Raw genomic sequence first — 16,681 nt, 5'->3', positions numbered from 1 at the left:
AAAAGGAAGCCAGTTTCCCATAAAACAATATGAAAAAGACAAGCAACTCAAAGGAAAAGTGGCCAGAGGCTGTAAACAGGGCATTCAATGATGAGGAACCTGAACAGTCAACAAACAGTAGAAAAAAATTTAATTCCATGAACAATCAGGGAAACACAAAGTAAAATGAAAATGAGATGCCATTTCTTGACCATCAGGTTGGCAAATTAAAGAGTGGTGATGTCAATATTGGAAAGTGGATAGATAAATGAAGACTAACTCAGAGATGGTGGAGTGTAAATGGGTATACATCGGTACAACACTTTAAAAGGCAAATTCGTGACATCTGTTAACAATTTGAAATGTGCATATCTATGACCTGGCAGATATACTTCTTGGTGTTCACCCCAGAAAAAAAAATACTCACGTGGCTACAATGAGATAGTTTCATTGTATATTATTTATAACCATGACAAAGTACAAATGACCTAAATGTCAATTGACCAGGGAATGACTAATAACTGTGGCATATCCATGTTATGTAAAATTATGCCAAAGTTAAAAGGAATTAGGTAGATCTATATGCTGACATTAGAAATTCCTGAGTAACTGGGTATGGTTTACAAGCGATTAAAACAAGAGATTTAATACATAACTTTGTCCCACTATATTAGCCCTTTCTTCCTCCATGTAGTTTGCTAATATAGCATAATGGTTGAGAACTCAGACTTTAAACTCTGACTGGGTTTAAATTCAGCTCTGATACTTACCAACTATCGTCTCAGGCAAGCTATACCCCCATAGTCCCAGCTACTCAGAGGCTGATGTGGGAGGATCAGTTGAGCCCATGAGTTCCAGGCCAGCCTGGGCAACATAGCAAGACTCTATTTCTAAAAAAGAAAAATATATATCTACCTATTAATGTAAATATTTCTGAGTCACATTGTTGGAGGAAAAAAATCAAGTTATATATATTTTAATAGCATTTTTGTTCAAGAACATATACCCCAAAATAATATATATTCCCTCTATATACCCTTTACATATAAATATATAGTGTAAGCATATATTTTCTATAAGTATATATATAACTTATTATATGAATATAATTTATCTATTACAAGAATAATAAAAATACCACATATTTCAGGTATCAATATGTTCTATAAGTTCAAACACCAAATGTTCTATGTAAGTGTTAAAAGGAAACACCTAGAAAAATATCTGAAAGGATTTTCACCAAACTATCAATCTCTGGAGATGGATCTGGGATGTAGAGCTGGTGGTCAAAAGGTAACTTAAGCCTACCTTAATGTTTTTAATTTTTTTAAAAAAGGGACACATATTCTGTATTACTTGTATTGTCAAAAAGGGATAGGAAACAAAAAATTGACATAGAAAGAATAAAACTATGGAAATGGAGGTGAGAGTGATTTGGGATGAGGAAGGGAAAAAGAGTGAGTTCTACCAGCTTTTTCTCTCTGCTTCCTCCACAAGTGTTCAACAGCTTCTACCTCTCTGATTTGCAAGGGTTTAGTCAGTAGTGATGCCTCTTGATGCAGAAAAAGCCATTTCTAAGCAATTGGGAGGAGTATGTATGTGAGTAGGGAGTCAGCGGCGTAGAGATAAGATTGATTCCAACATTCGAAAAAAGTTCTGAAAGATTTGTTAAGCAAAATTCAGAAGGACATGTGGAAATTTTATTTTTATTAAGCAGATAGGCTCCTCAAGGGCCAATTGTTTTGGAGCAATTCATTAGTGTAGGTTGGTGTCTTATCTGTTCAGACTGCTATAATAAAAGCAACACTCCACAAAACACTAGTACACGAACATGATTCATCCAAGTTTGTTGCTACTTTATAACAAGGATCGCCTTTCCTCTGGTTTCCAATAACATGTTCCTCACATCAGAATAGCCTTTACTGTCCATATTTCTACCAAGTCTGTTCACAACTACTTATATACTCTCTAAGAAGAGTCAAGCTTTCTCTACAGCTCTCCTTTTCTCCTTCTGAGCCCTCATCAGAATCGCCCGTTATGGCCTGGTCCGTTCACAGCAATGTAGGATTTTTCTAGGATACATGTCAAAACTCTTCCAGCCTCTACCCATTACCCGGTTCCAAAGCTGATTTCATAGTTTCGGGCATTTATGATAGCAGCACCCCTCTCCCAGTACCACCTTTCTTAATCTGTTCAGGCTCTTATAATAAAAATATCTGAACCTGGGTGGCTTATAAACAATACACATTTGTATCTCACAGTTCTGGAGACTGGCAAGTCCAAGATCAGGGTGTCAGCATGGTGAGGTTCTGGTGAGGAACTTTTCTGGGGTGCAGACTGCCAACTTCTTGCTGTATTCTTACATGATAGAAGGAGTAACTAACCTCCCACCGTCCTCTTTTCTAAGGGCATCAATCCCATTCACCACAGCTCTGCCCTCATGAACTAATCATATCCCAAAGGTTCCACTTCCTAATACCATCATCTCAGGGACTAGAGTTTCAACATATGAATAGGTGAGGGGTTGAGCGGGGCAAACATTCAGATCATAGTGTTGTTTGGGGTTTAGATTTGGGGTTTTGCTTCTTTGTTTAGCTACTCTCATGGGAACAAGAGATTTAATACATAACTTTGTCCCACTATATTAGCCCTTTCTTCCTCCATGTAGTTTGCTAATATAGCATAATGGTTGAGAACTCAGACTTTAAACTCTGACTGGGTTTAAATTCAGCTCCGATACTTACCAACTATCATCTCAGGCAAGTTATACAACCTCTGTGCACCTCTGCTTCCTTCTCTGTAAAACTGGGATAATAATAGCACCTACTATTGTTATGAGGATTAGATGAACTACTAGTAGAAGTAAAATAATTAGAATAATGCCTGGTACATAGTACATACCATATTAGTGTCAATATTATTACTTTTAACAAGTCAATCATTTTTCAGTTAAATATTTAGGCAAGTAACATGAGGCCATTGTGAAGATTATGTCAGTTTGCTTCAGACCAACCCCAAAATTCAGACAACCTGCTTAGGAGGTTTAAGTTTTGAATGAATAAACTATTATTGCAGGTACTAGAGTTAAAGGTGAAAAAGCAGGTCTTAAGCAACATTGCTCAGTTGATAGATGTCTCTGCAAGTATGCACAAGTGCACATGAGATGTGTGTTGCTATGCCGGACCACATGAATACAGGCCCAATAAAAGACGAGGCACCATACCTTGAGACTTAGTGGAATTGGTTTAAACATCTGCTTACATGCAATGGGAATAGCACATATTTCTTTCTATCTTGCTGGGAATACTGAGCTTATGATTTTTGCTTTTCCAGGTCACTTTGGCTATAAGCTACTGTTCCTGCTGAATTATTTCATCTATGTGTCATCTTGCTGTGGATCAGCATGCTGTCCCTATCCCATGTTGCAATGGAGAGTGTCCTTGATACTCCTCGCAAAACACCACTGACATAAGGCATTTGTTGTGTGTACTGGAAGCTTACTAAAGATTGGACACAATCACAGGACATTATGCTACATAATCACAGCAAAGAGTCATCAATCTTTTAACTGTTAACCTTCTTTTTAAAAGCAGTTTGGCTGACCTCACTCATCACATAATGTAGTCCAGAAGCTTTGTTGCAAGTGATAGTCACAGAAGTTTTGGCTGGTTTAAGCAGGAAAAGAACTTATTAAAATTTATTGGGTAACTAGCTTACAGAATCTCAAAATGAACCAAAGAGCCAGGCTATCTCCAGGAATGACACACAAAATCATGCTACAGAACTTGTCCAGTGAAGAAACCTCAGCTGGCACTGAGTACACCGTGGCTTGCACAACTGACAGTAGCAGCCATTGCAGCTCTAACTGATACCATGGCTGCTGCTGCTGTTGATACTCTTCTCCAGAAAGTATTCTCTGCAGTCCCTTCTTTATGGCATCATTAGTCCTCTATTCAAAATTTAGGATGGATGCATCTCATTGATGTTGTGTAGGTTGCCTGCTCAAGCTGTAGCTGCAAGAAAGGTTGAGAAAGTAGACTCTTTATTTCTAAATAAAGAAAGATTCTCAAATATAGGGGAGCAAATTGTTTATGACAAGTGCCTTCTATGGCAATGTTTCTTGACCTTCATTTTGCGCATGAGCCATTTGGAGATCTTGTTAAAATGCAGATTCTGATTCAGTAGGTTTAGCACGGAACCTGAGATTTGACAGTACCCAGGTGATGTGAAGCTGCTGATCTGAGGATCATACTTTGAGTAGCAAGTCTCCATAGCACCAATTTTCAAATTTGGCTGCATATTGGAGTAACTAGAGAAAATTTATTTTTTAAAAAATACTGACTTATAAGCCTTGCTTTTAGCTGATTTAATTGGTTTGGGGTGAGGCATGGGCATATAAAGTTTTTAAAATTCCCCAGATGATTCTAATGTACTCAGACACGTTTCACTGCAGGCTCCAATTTCTTGTTACTTTGCAAGGTTATTTTTTATTTTATTTTTTTGAGATAGAGTCTCACTGTGTCACCCAGGCTGGAATGCAGTGGGGTAATCTTGGCTCACTACAACCTCCACCTCCCATGCTCAAATGATCCTCCCACCTCAGCTTCCCGAGGAGCAGGGACCACAGGTGCACACTGCCACATCCAGCTAACTTTTTGTATTTTTGGTAGAGATGGAGTTTCACCACATTGCCCAGACTGGTCTCAAACTCTGGAACTCAGGCGATCCATCAGGCTCAGCCTCCCAAAGTGTGAGGATTACAGGCGTGAGCTAATATGCTGACCTGCAAGGTTATTTCTTTTCTCCAGCTTCCAGGACTTCCAATTTCCCTGCCTTGCTTGGTTTCTCCCCTTGTAATTTGATTATTCTCATTTATTAGGTAGAACAATTTGAAACTCTACTTTTTAGTCCCGTGGGCCAAACTTTGGGTATCTAAAGCTCCAGAGAGTTCTGCAGATCCAGTGTTTCCCAAAACTATGTTACCTGTTGCCCTGGCAGAATGTGGTATGAAGTGATGCATAAACAAATATTGTTTTAAATTCAAATCGTTCTGTATTTATTTTAACGTCATTGTTCAAAATGTAGCTAAAACAGTACATCTGATATTGCAAATATTATTGTTAAGGACAAGAAGTTAATTTTTAAAACAGGTAAATAATAATAGAGGCTCAGGGCAGATATAACAAAAATCTTGAAAATGATTTGCAGAAGTGAAGTTCAAGTGTGCCTATATAAACGTAGCCTTCTTTCCAAAGCCGTAGGCTTTAGGAGCACAGAAGAACTGGCAGAGGTGTTCAAAGACACCAGCGTTCAAAGACACCTTCCACACAAAGGAAGCAATATAGAGATTTATTTCTGAACGGATCCGAACTATGTCACTAATCTTAACACACTGAAATGGATACAGTTTTAATCTTAAACTTCTTTCTATTAAGAGATTTCATAAGATTTCAAGAAAACAGCACCAACCTTTGAAAAATTCATGATCTAAAGAAAAGTAAATTGTAAGAATCATTTATGAAATACAAAATACAAATAGTGTTTGATCCCTTAACCAGCTAACCTTTAATAACAAAATGGGTGAAACTGTTCAGAATTGTTAAGAACTAACAGAGAAATCCAGAAAGGGTTAGAACTCCTAAGCAAGAGAAATTTTTTAAAACTCCACACCTACTTACATTGTGAAACTTCAGAACACCAAAGAAAACCTGATCTTACATGCAAAAAGACTGACAGTAGATTTCTCAGTTGCAATAGAAACTAGAAGATAACAGTGTAATATGTTCAATATTCTGAGAGGGAAAACACTTTCAAACCTAGAATTATATATTCAGTAGAATTATCATGAAATAACAGGGCAAAATCAAAGTATTTTAGGTACAAAAAAACCCAAGAGTTTACCACATCACATTGTCACACAAGGAAATTATAAAGAATTTGCTACGGGCAAAAGGAAAATGATTCAGAAGGCAGATCTAAGATATGCAAATAAGTGGTAAGCAAAATGTTATTACATATGTGGGTGTGTCTAAAAAAAGATGTCTCATTTATATGATGAAACCAGGATAGAGGTAAAGTAGTGAATAACGTATAAACTGAGAGAGGGGAGGGAGTGTAGAGCTAAAACATTCTAAAGGTATTTGTATTATTCAAGAGGAAAGGAGAGCTATTTATTAGCTTTATATTTTCAGTTTACATTTTAAAATAGCAAAACAGTCACTTAAAAATATAGACTGCATTACTCCAAATAAGTTGAGGAAAAAAATGTGAGAAAAAAACAAAAAAAGTACAAACAATCCAAAAGAAGCTTCTTCTATAAGTCTTCTTCTGAGCATACTACTGTTATCTTCTAGTTTCTATTGCTACTGAGAAGCTTCTTCTGTAAGTTTTAACTTTCGTTTTTGTATGCCATTCTAATTCAAAGCAAGCACTGTTGTATAAATTTTTATTGTGAGTGTATCCTTAAGGGATCATTTTCTTATGAGAATCGCTTTCAGCCTAGGTTGTAGAAGTACTCATCCAAATCAGCTTCTCCTAGGCCTTCTAGATGACCCATGTCTAGGATCTCTTCAGGCAGGAGACAGGGTGATGGTGTAGGAGGATCAATTTCTTGGCTTGCAGATTTCAATAATTTGTTATAGATTTAAACTACGAACTTTGATGACATGCAGATCTAGGGTTTCAAATTTTATTCAGAGTTAAATACGTATTTTCTTCATCCAGAGATAGGACAAGCTTCCTCATATGCTCGTTCATGGGTGATTTACATTTTTCTTACTCCATCCTTTTCTTAAGGATTTTAGGGACAATGGCTTTTTGCACAGTACTCGTTCCAGCTCCTACTTTGAGCCCTTCGCTCCTGCCCCTAAACATCCAGACCTTAAGTTAGAGAGAGTAACATTTTGCCCACACCGAGGAGGACCAATCCTTCTGGTTTAGTATTACTGGCTGCCCTACAACCCAGCCCCCATATCCAGGGCAGGAGAATAATTAGTTGCACAAGTCATTGCTCTGGTTTTCGGTTTATTTTTGGTACTTTCAATCTCCCTTCTTTTTTAATAGGTTTATCTGCCTATTGAAAGCAAAACGTTACTTTTTTTTTAAATCCCGCATTACCGCCGGGGGCGGTGGCTCAAGCCTGTAATCCCAGCACTTTGGGAGGCCGAGAGGGGCAGATCACAAGGTCAGGAGATCGAGACCATCCTGGCTAACACGGTGAAACCCCGTCTCTACGAAAAAATACAAAAAACTAGCGGGGCGAGGTGGCGGGCACCTGTAGTCCCAACTACTTGGGAGGCTGAGGCAGGAGAATGGCATAAATCCCAGAGGCGGAGCTTGTAGTGAGCTGAGATCCGGCCACTGCACTCCAGCTTGGGCCACAGAGCGAGACTCCGTCTCAAAACAAACAAACAAACAAACAAATAAATCCCGCATTACTAGGTGTTAGTAATGAGACTTTTCTCCCATTATAGAAGTCCACCATTTTGCCAGTTCATAAAGTAATATTTTAATGCTTTCCCTCAGTACAGGAGTGAAGTTTGAGGATAAAGGTTATAGTCACTTAGCCCTGTGTGTATAACAAAGTGCTGCAGTGGTCCCCAAAGTTACGTGATTGGCTCCACCATCTATCCCATAGCTTGCTCCTGCTCCAGGCTCTTGCTCTCATCTTGAAAATGTTCCAGAATTCTCTAGGGAGGCCTAGCATCTTCCTGTGAATCCCAGAAGGTGAATTCTCCCATTAAAATGTAAAATCCCTGAGCAAAGAGATATTTTTTTATTCTGTTCACACCTGCAGCTGCAGTACCTTGTAATCACAGGCACTCCGTAACTATTTCTTGAAAGCACAAACATTCTGAATGTCAAAACTGGCATGTCCTCCCATCCAACCCCTTCTATCTCAAACTTGACAGAAAGTAGTCCAAGCTTCTGGCTCATGGATATCTCCTTCCGTTTTCCACAGGCTTGCTGGTTTATTTCTGTAGGTATTTTAAAAGATTTGGGGGTGAGTGTGAAACTTAACAGTGACTGTGCTAACCCTGTGCATTCCAGAAGCCGACTTGAAACTACAGACTGGACACATTAGATTATCATTTTTCAAAACCATCCCATATATTTCAGTATGCATACTTATTTCAAGGAAGTTTTGGAGATGATGTGTGCGTGTATCTGTCCCTGTGAGGGCGGTGCCTCCCTGGGACCCCAGGCACCGGCCCTGCACACACGCACTGCGTACCCTGCGTACCATACACAACCACAGCGTGGGGGACGCCGTCGTCCCCCGCAGGCCCCCACCTAACGCCAGCAGGGGGCGGGGGCGCTGCCACCCATTGGCTGAGGCCGATACCACGCGCCCCGATACCCGATCCTGGAGGCACCTCCCAGAATCCCGCGGTCCACGCCTCAGTCCGCCTGCGTTCCTCAGCCTGGCGGGTTCCCTTTTAGAGGCTCTTTAGCTTTGTCGCCTGCCCTTGGTTTAACTTACACCTTCGCCTTTGGCGCCTTTGACCACTCGAAGCCCCGCAGCGGGTTCCAGCGGACTTCACCAGCAGACCCAGAAGTGGTGCGTGAAGCACAGCGTCTGTTCCTCCTTGAGCCTGTGAGGAACTGCTGCCTGCCGCCATCATGGTGAGTTGAGGGAGAGAGGCCTGAGGGGCAACGCTTGTGGGGTCTTCACCGGTGGGTGAAACCAGGCTCCGCCTCACTCTCGGTTTTCCCATTTTGGGGACACCCGCTTGGAAGTACTAGGAGCTGTGGCCCACAGGGTGGGAAGAGGCGGCCTGGCAGTGGCCTGGCCTGCATAGAGGCCGGCATGGAAGTGGCGGGACAGCGAGTGTGGCAGGGCCCTGAGGACGCGCTGCCTTATAGGCCACTTGAAAAGGCCACAGCTTTTGTGCGGCATCCATTTCCTGCCCCGGGTTCTCACCTGGTAGCGGTTTGGGGTGCGGCTTCCACCTCTCCCCCACCCCCCGCGCCCCCGCTACATGCCCCCCCACACGCCCCCTACATCCCCCACCACTACACGCCCCCCCCGCTACACGACCCACCCCCGCTACACGCCCCCTCCCCCGCACTCTTCCCTTTCCCTCTTCCGCATGCTCGAGCATCCCCACCCCGCCAACTTGATTTCTGAGGGTCTCCAGGTGGCTCCTCAAGATGGCGGCAGGCCGGCTGAGGAACTTGTCTCCTTGGCCTGGGAGGGCCTGAACTTCAGGAAGTAAAGAAGTTCCCTCCTGGTCCGTGTACCGGGTGGAGTTTGTGGGGGCCTGAATGTGGTTTGTGGGAGAGCCCTGAAGGCATGGCGCGCTAGCTGAGGGGGCTGGGCGGGAAGTACCTCTGGTCCTTTCGCGCCTGCCAGCTTCTGGGGACTTGCTGATGGCGGCTCCCTCCTGCTGCGGCGACAGGCCCAAAAGCTCGCCTGACGCCATTTTTGTGGCATGAGGTCGACTTCAGTAGTTGCCATGGAGAATTTTAGAATTTCTGAACACCAGGCACAGTTTTTCCCCTCTAGATAAACCAGGAATCTTTGACAGAATGTCCATGTGGTAGATAATGTTGGGTGTGCATTTCCGTGAGTTTGGTAAATGCCCAGCGTTGGTTGGCAGCCACCGCAGATGCGGCTCTGAATACGCTAACCAACCACTGAGTCACAAACGCGAATTACATGCTGTATGTGTGTGTGTCTGCTTTGATAATTCTCAGTCTTTAAATTTTTAGAGATAAAAGGAGGAGATTTGTACACAGTTTATATTACCAAGTATAAACATTAAAATAAAAATATATAATTGAGCAACTATTATGTGTAGTAAGTGTATAACATGTAGTTATCCGTGCTAATAAAAAAACACCATGAGTTGTAAGTAGTTATTATTTACAATAATACTGTTCATTTTTAGAAGTAAAGGGAAGAAATGCTAATAGTTTCATCAATTTTTTTCTGATTATAAAAGTAGTATATTTACTCATTTGAAAACAATCACACTAAGAAAATAGTAATCCATCTTAATCCCAACACATATAACCACACTTAATTTTTGATACATGAATGCCTTTCCAGCTTATTTTTATTCATGTATTACAATTGCATATAGATAGGCCAACTTTTAGAAAAGTTACATCATGCTGCTTAATACTGTTTTACAACTTACATCTTTCAATTAATGTGGACATTATTCTGAAGATAACTTTAATTTTCAATATATCATGTTAAAAATTATACCATTATTTTACTAAATTCCCTTATGAATACTTTTTCAGTATTAAAACTATCCTGGCTGGATTCAGTGGCTCATGCTTGTAATCCCAACACTTTGGAAGACTGAGGCAGGCGGATCACTTTGAGGTCAGGAGTTCGAGAACAGCCTGATTAACATGGTGAAACCCCATCTCTACTAAAAATACAAAAATTAGCGAGGCGTGGTGGTGTGCGCTTGTAATCCCAGCTACTTGGCAGGCTGAGGCAGGAGAATCATATGAACCTGGGAAGCAGATTGCAGTGAGCTGAGATGGTGCCACTGCACTCCAGCCTAGGCAGCAAAGGGAGACTCACTCTCAAAAGAAAAAGTGCTGTGAATATCCTTGTGTAAATATCTTGGGATGCTTGTACTATTAATTCCTTGAGATGAATTGCTGTAAGTGGCGTTGCTGGGTAAAAGTGCTTTGCCCTTTTATAGCAATTTTATAACTAATTCTCCTCATTAGTGTAGTGGTGAGTATCCTCACTTATCAAATTACGATACTCCTTTTCCAAGGTACATAGCAATTTTATAACTAATTCTCCTCATTAGTATAGTGGTGAGTATCCCCATATATCAAAATATGATACACCTTTTCCAAGGTACTCTTGGTAAAACATGTATCAGTATTTTCCCACTGACGGTGTGTAGAGTGATCTCTGTTCCACACCCTTTCCAGTGGAAGGTATTAAGATTTTTTAAATTGTCAACCTAATAGCTGGAAAATATTACACTATGTTGATGTGCAGTTTTAAAAATCATCAGTGAGTTTAATCATGTATCATTAGCTTTTTAATTTTCCTTTTTAATTTTCTTTTTCTTATTGGCTTGTAAAAACTTTGTATTAATGTTCACATTTGACATACATAGTGGAAAAATATATATAGTAGTAATGATGAGGTGGTGCCCTAGTGCCATTACCTTATTCCTATTTTCAATGGAGATGGCTCTAGTATTTCACTTTAAGCTTAATGATAGGACAGTATTAGATTGATAGAAAATGAGATTCCTCTCTTTCTATTTTATTTAGGTTTTTAAAAAATTTAAAAATGAATGCTGTATTTTATTAAATACTTTCTCAATGGTGAATTAAAGTAACATGTCCTGAGAATGGAGTATTCTTGCTTTGCCAATAAAAACGATGTTCTTTACTCCTGGAATTTTGTATTTGTTTTGAGGGGAGGGATGGACTATCTTGATGAGACTTTGTTGCTTATATGCTTTTTAACTTTGTAAAATGCATTGAAAAGTACTTTCTTCCTCTTTGAAAACTGAAGAAAAGTGTTTAAATATCTTAATCTCTTGGGTATTATAACTTTATTTCAGGTTCCTGGTGTGTGTGTGCACTTCTCTGTGACACAACACATGCACCCAAGTCACCTGTTTCTTTTCAAGTTGAAACAACTCCAGGGAAAACTGTGTCAGATATCATTCGGTGTTCTTTTTCAAGACAGTTTGGTAAAAATTAAAAATTCTCTACAAGTTTACCATGAGCTGGATTTCCAAATTAATTCCTATAGAGTTTGTGCATAACATTCTTTTATGACCTCTGGCCACAACCCATTTTTCAGGTCTCATAAACACTTTTTCTTTCTTGGCTTTTTCTTGCTTAGTTTTGCCAGGATAATGTATTGCTTGAATTTCATCCTCCACACCCACCACTCCCCGATGACCTGCTCTTGGATTTACTCAAAGTTTTGGTTCTGATTTTCACGTCTTGTTTTCTTAATTTTAGCCTTATCTTTTTTTTGCTTCTCTTCCTACTGCTGTGAATGTAACTTTGGTGACTGCAGATGACAGGCTTTTTCCTGGTCAGTTTTTCCAAATATCGGTTTGCTTACATGTTCACATAGTAATTGAATTAGATAATACTGGAAAAGGAGCTGACATACCAGGAGTTTAAATAATATTTTTTCCAGCTTTTAGCTGAATTTGTCACCTGGTTGTCCGCGTATAACAAGGAATATATTGCTATAAGTAGCAACGAGAGTTTTGTATGTGATGGTTTTGAAGCTCCCCCTATTTACTATTCCAGCATTTCTCATTTCAAAATTCACCAACTCACTTGAAGGTATGATTAAGAACATTACTTCTTTAATGCAGTTGGTTTGCAGAATGCTATTGATGGTTATGATGATACTTTCTTTAAAATTAAATTTTGCTTATCCTGAGCACTCATTTATATATTTGGTTTGAAACTAACCAAATGTTGTCTATTGATTGTGGATTTTTATATGTACATTATATAATTATGTATAAATACACACACAGTAGGAATTGAGCAATCACTGCTAATCAAGGCGTGGTAAGTATGAAGTACATTGCAAAAAGTGAAGTACATTGCCTACTTTGTTGGCTTTGAGCGCCACCTGCTGGCTGAGTACTAGGACATGATGATAGGGTAGAATTCCTTAATTTAAAATGTTATGACACTATTAAAGTGATTCAGTGAATTTTGTATGTATGATTCCAGTTAAGCAGAGACAGCCAGTTTGTAAGATCCAAGCTAAAGTCAAACTTCTCATAATATCAAATGCCTTTTTTCCTCTTTACCAAACTACTGTTGTTTCAAGTATCCGTTTTACTATCGTATAGAGTATGAGAATCAGAAGAGACACCAGAGATCTTTTCCAACCATTCGTTTTCAAGCAAGGAAACTGAAACTGAAGTCATGAAAAGATTTACTTTACTGACCAATGAAAATCAGGTTCTTCCCAAACAATAATTTTCCTCTTCAATTCTTGTGGCACTGTCACAAGGTTTCTTAACCCACACCCTTTTCAAATTTTGGAGCAAATAATTCCTTATTGTAGGAGCCTGTCTTGACATTGTAGGATGTGCAGTAGTATCCCTGGTCTTCAGCCCATCAGGTTCCAGGAATACATCTCAGTTGTGACAGTCATCTAAACATCCCTAAATGCCTCTAGTGCTCAAACATCTTCCCAGTTGAGAATCAATGCATTTCCATAACCGCTCATAATCTGACATAGTTTTCTGCCAGATCTTACACCTCTAAATTAAAATGTGTCCAACACTATGATGCAGAGACGATACTGTAATATAGCTTGTTTATCAAAGAAAAACATATCTGAAGTTCATCCGCAAATCAAGGGGGAATTGAAAAGGAGAAAAAGAAACTACAAGAACTTCAGAATTTCAGAATTGCAGCTTATTTTCCAGTATTATTCTGTTTGGGATTTCTGAATGAACTGAGAAGGGATTGGTAAATTGTTTGTAGGGAAGGGAAATCTAATCAGGTTCCCAGCAGCTCAACATAATGCAGCTTAACATCATTTAGAAAAAACATAAGGCATTTTTAGAAAGGAAGAACTTTAGAAACAGTTTTTTAAAATGTTTCTTCCACATCATTGTTATTCTTTCCTATTAAAGGAAAGAATTAGGAGTTAGTTACAAACCCAAAATAGCAAGTATAAGCACAAAAGAATAGAGAAAAGCAATAAACTCAGCTTCAGATGATTTGAGAATTTAGAGATCATCTCTACCAAAGCTGTGTAGAATCAGTAACTTCTAACATCTTATTAACAAAGCAGGAACTCTACTTTCTTATTAACTTCTGTGACATCACTGTGCTTTGCAAAAAGACGTACAGTTTCTTTCTCTTGTCTTTTGTTTTCTTTCAAACAGGTATATATGTAGTAGCTTTCTCTTTTGCAGCCTTTTGTACTTAACCTTTTGTAGTCAACAGGCACTTCACTAATGATTTTTAAATTAATGATGTCATAGTTTCCTGATGTTTCAATTAGTTCTTAATTAAAATTTCTTCAAAATAAGTCAGCTAAAATAGTAAAGCCTAAAAAGAAACTTGAAAAAAGTCTACTGAAAATAAATTCAAATAATACGACACCAGCTTACATTGGCATATCACTTTGACCACTTCATATATACAAAATGAATTCACAGATATTATCTCATTTCATCCTCAAAGCAGTTTCCCCAGAGATACACAGCTGGCAAGTCAGTAGGTTATAACCACTTACCTGTAAGGGACATAAACTTAGATCTCCTGACTAAATTAATTTTTGTTTCACTATGCTGTGTTTCTCCAATATGTATATTACTTATGAATATTACTTCAGAAAATTTTATGTTAATCCTAGAATCTACTGTGGAAAGAATAAAGACAGTTCTGATCAGAACCTAGACAATTAATGAGTTACATGTATGTGGTTTTTTATCTGAATATGAAGATGGTATCATTTATATCTATCAGCCCATTGTGAAAACTAGAATTATCAGTTGGACTGATTCGATATTAGGAATAAAAACATGATTTCAAAGATAGTTTGAACACACTACCTTTAGGGAAGAGGATTATAACCCTTTTTTTAGAAGGAGCTGTGACATGTGAGCAAGTAGTATTTCAGTGATCCCTTTCCAAAGTAAAGCAGGCATACAAATACAGGGAGTGTTAACATTTTGAAAACTCATGTTAATTTTGGTGAAAAAGGCAAAGCAAGACAAATGGTTTAAAACTTTGAGGCTTATTTCCTTTTTGGTGCGGCATTTTTTTTTCTTTCTTTTTAAAAAATTTATCCTTAGTCTACTCTGTAAAGGGCAAAATTGTTTATGAGTACAAAACAGGATGATTTTAATAAATTTTATTTTTAAAAATCTGGACTTCCTAGTTTTTTTTTTTTTTTTTAACTAATTCACATAGTATTTTCACAAATACTAAATGAGTATTCTTCCACATCTTTGTACCAGACTTGGTGATGAGAAGCACTGGGTTTAAGAAAGTATTATATGCTTTGGTTAAAATTCCATGCCGATGTACTCTGATAAGTTTAAATCCTGAACCTGAACTTAGCCTCACTTTGACTAATTGACAATGGAAGTAATTTATTTAAAATAATTTTATACTTAAAATACAAAAATTATGTTACACCTGATGTATGGGTTTTGCCTGTATATGTAATTATAATGTCTGCTTTCCAAATTACAGTCTGCTGCAAATCCTGAGACTCCAAACTCAACCATCTCCAGAGAGGCCAGCACCGAGTCTGCATCAGCTGCAGCTAGCCAAGGCCATGTTTTACCAGAAGGCAAAATCATGCCAAACACTGTTTTTGTTGGTGGAATTAATGATAGGGTATTGTATTGATACCTCACTTTTACCTTAAAATACAATAAAAACAAAGGGATTTGGGCCCTGTTACAAACGTAGTTTTTTTTTGTATTTCACAGAAGTTTACAATTGGTTTTCTGTTTGACCCATAGGTACTAAAAATATCTTTGATGAAGACCTACTGGTCATTTGGGGATGAGTGAGGGGAGAAATTTCACCTTATGGTAGTAAAGTTGTGGTAAATATGAAATTTTTGAATGCTGCGTTTTTACTCTTGAGGTTCATTTCTTTTCCATAGATGGATGAAACTGAGGTTCAAAGCTGCTTTGGTAGATATGGGTCAGTTAAAGAAGTGAAGATAATCATGGATAGAACTGGTGTGTCCAAAGGTGAGTAATTTTATCACAAATATCTGAACTCTAGTCACCTATAGGTATCAGAGACGACTTGAAAACTGATATTCTGACATTTGTATAAGTTAAATTTTTTGTATTGTTGATTTCTTTCATGTAGGGGTAAAAGGATATTGCCAACTCTTTTTCATTCATCATTTCTCTTTTTCTTTTCTTTTTTTTTTTTGAGACGGAGTCTCACTCTGTCTCCCAGGCTGGACTGCAGTGACACCATTTCGGCTCACTTCAAGCTCCCCCTCATGAGTTCACCCCATTTTTCTGCCTTAACCTCCCAGCTAGCTGGGACTACAGCCACCTGCCACCACTCTTACTAATTTTTTTGCATTTTTAGTAGGGATGGGGTGTCACAGTGTTAGCCACAGTGGTCTCGATCTCCTGACATCATGATCCGACCACCTGTGGTTCTCAGAGTGCTGGAATTACACGTGTGAGCCACCGTGCCCAGCCTATTTCATCATTTTTTCTAATGTTTGTTTTTAAACGTCTTTTAACTTTTAATATTCTGACACTTTTGTAAATGAAAATTTTTGCGTTGTTGATTTAATTCATCTAGGGGATGAATTGTTATTGCCAGTTCTTTTGTTTCATCATTTTTCTAATGTTTGTTTTTAAATGTCTCCAATTTTTATTTCATACAAGTGAGTTAATCAGTTTTCTCAAATAATTGTTTTTATCCTAGACTGCACAGTATCTTAAATTTGAACCACGTTGTCTTAGATAGTGAAATTCAGGTTCACAGATAATGAATTTTTGTTAATCAGTGAAGTTTTCACACTACCCTAATCTTAGCACACTTTGACATAGTTCCAGTTAAGAAAAAGTAATATTTATACTGGATCTGTCATGTCCATCTTAACAAATATTTATCGTGGTATATTACTCATCTTTTGTTATGATCCCTTCTGTGTATAGAATAGTAGTAGTGCTGGACCATGTGCTGTATGATGATGATTTTATACTTCATCTGTCTT

At 38.5% G+C, this 16,681-nt stretch overlaps 1 protein-coding gene across 1 annotated transcript in view; it reads left to right on the top strand.

Annotated features, from left to right (window-relative positions):
- The first annotated feature begins 8,371 nt into the window (after positions 1–8,371).
- The window catches only part of LOC117079521 (deleted in azoospermia protein 1-like), a 72,002-nt gene continuing 63,692 nt past the window's right edge, over positions 8,372–16,681 (top strand). The window contains 3 exon segments of the mRNA XM_033203556.1: positions 8,372–8,604; positions 15,175–15,321; positions 15,596–15,690. Coding sequence (XP_033059447.1) covers positions 8,602–8,604; positions 15,175–15,321; positions 15,596–15,690 — 245 coding nt within the window. The 5' untranslated portion in view covers positions 8,372–8,601.

Source organism: Trachypithecus francoisi, unplaced genomic scaffold, assembly GCF_009764315.1.
Source record: "Trachypithecus francoisi isolate TF-2019V2 unplaced genomic scaffold, Tfra_2.0 Contig00224, whole genome shotgun sequence".
In the NCBI taxonomy this organism is placed as follows: domain Eukaryota; kingdom Metazoa; phylum Chordata; class Mammalia; order Primates; family Cercopithecidae; genus Trachypithecus; species Trachypithecus francoisi.
The sequence above is the reverse complement of the archived record's forward strand: the minus strand, read 5'-3'. Positions and strand labels throughout refer to the sequence as shown.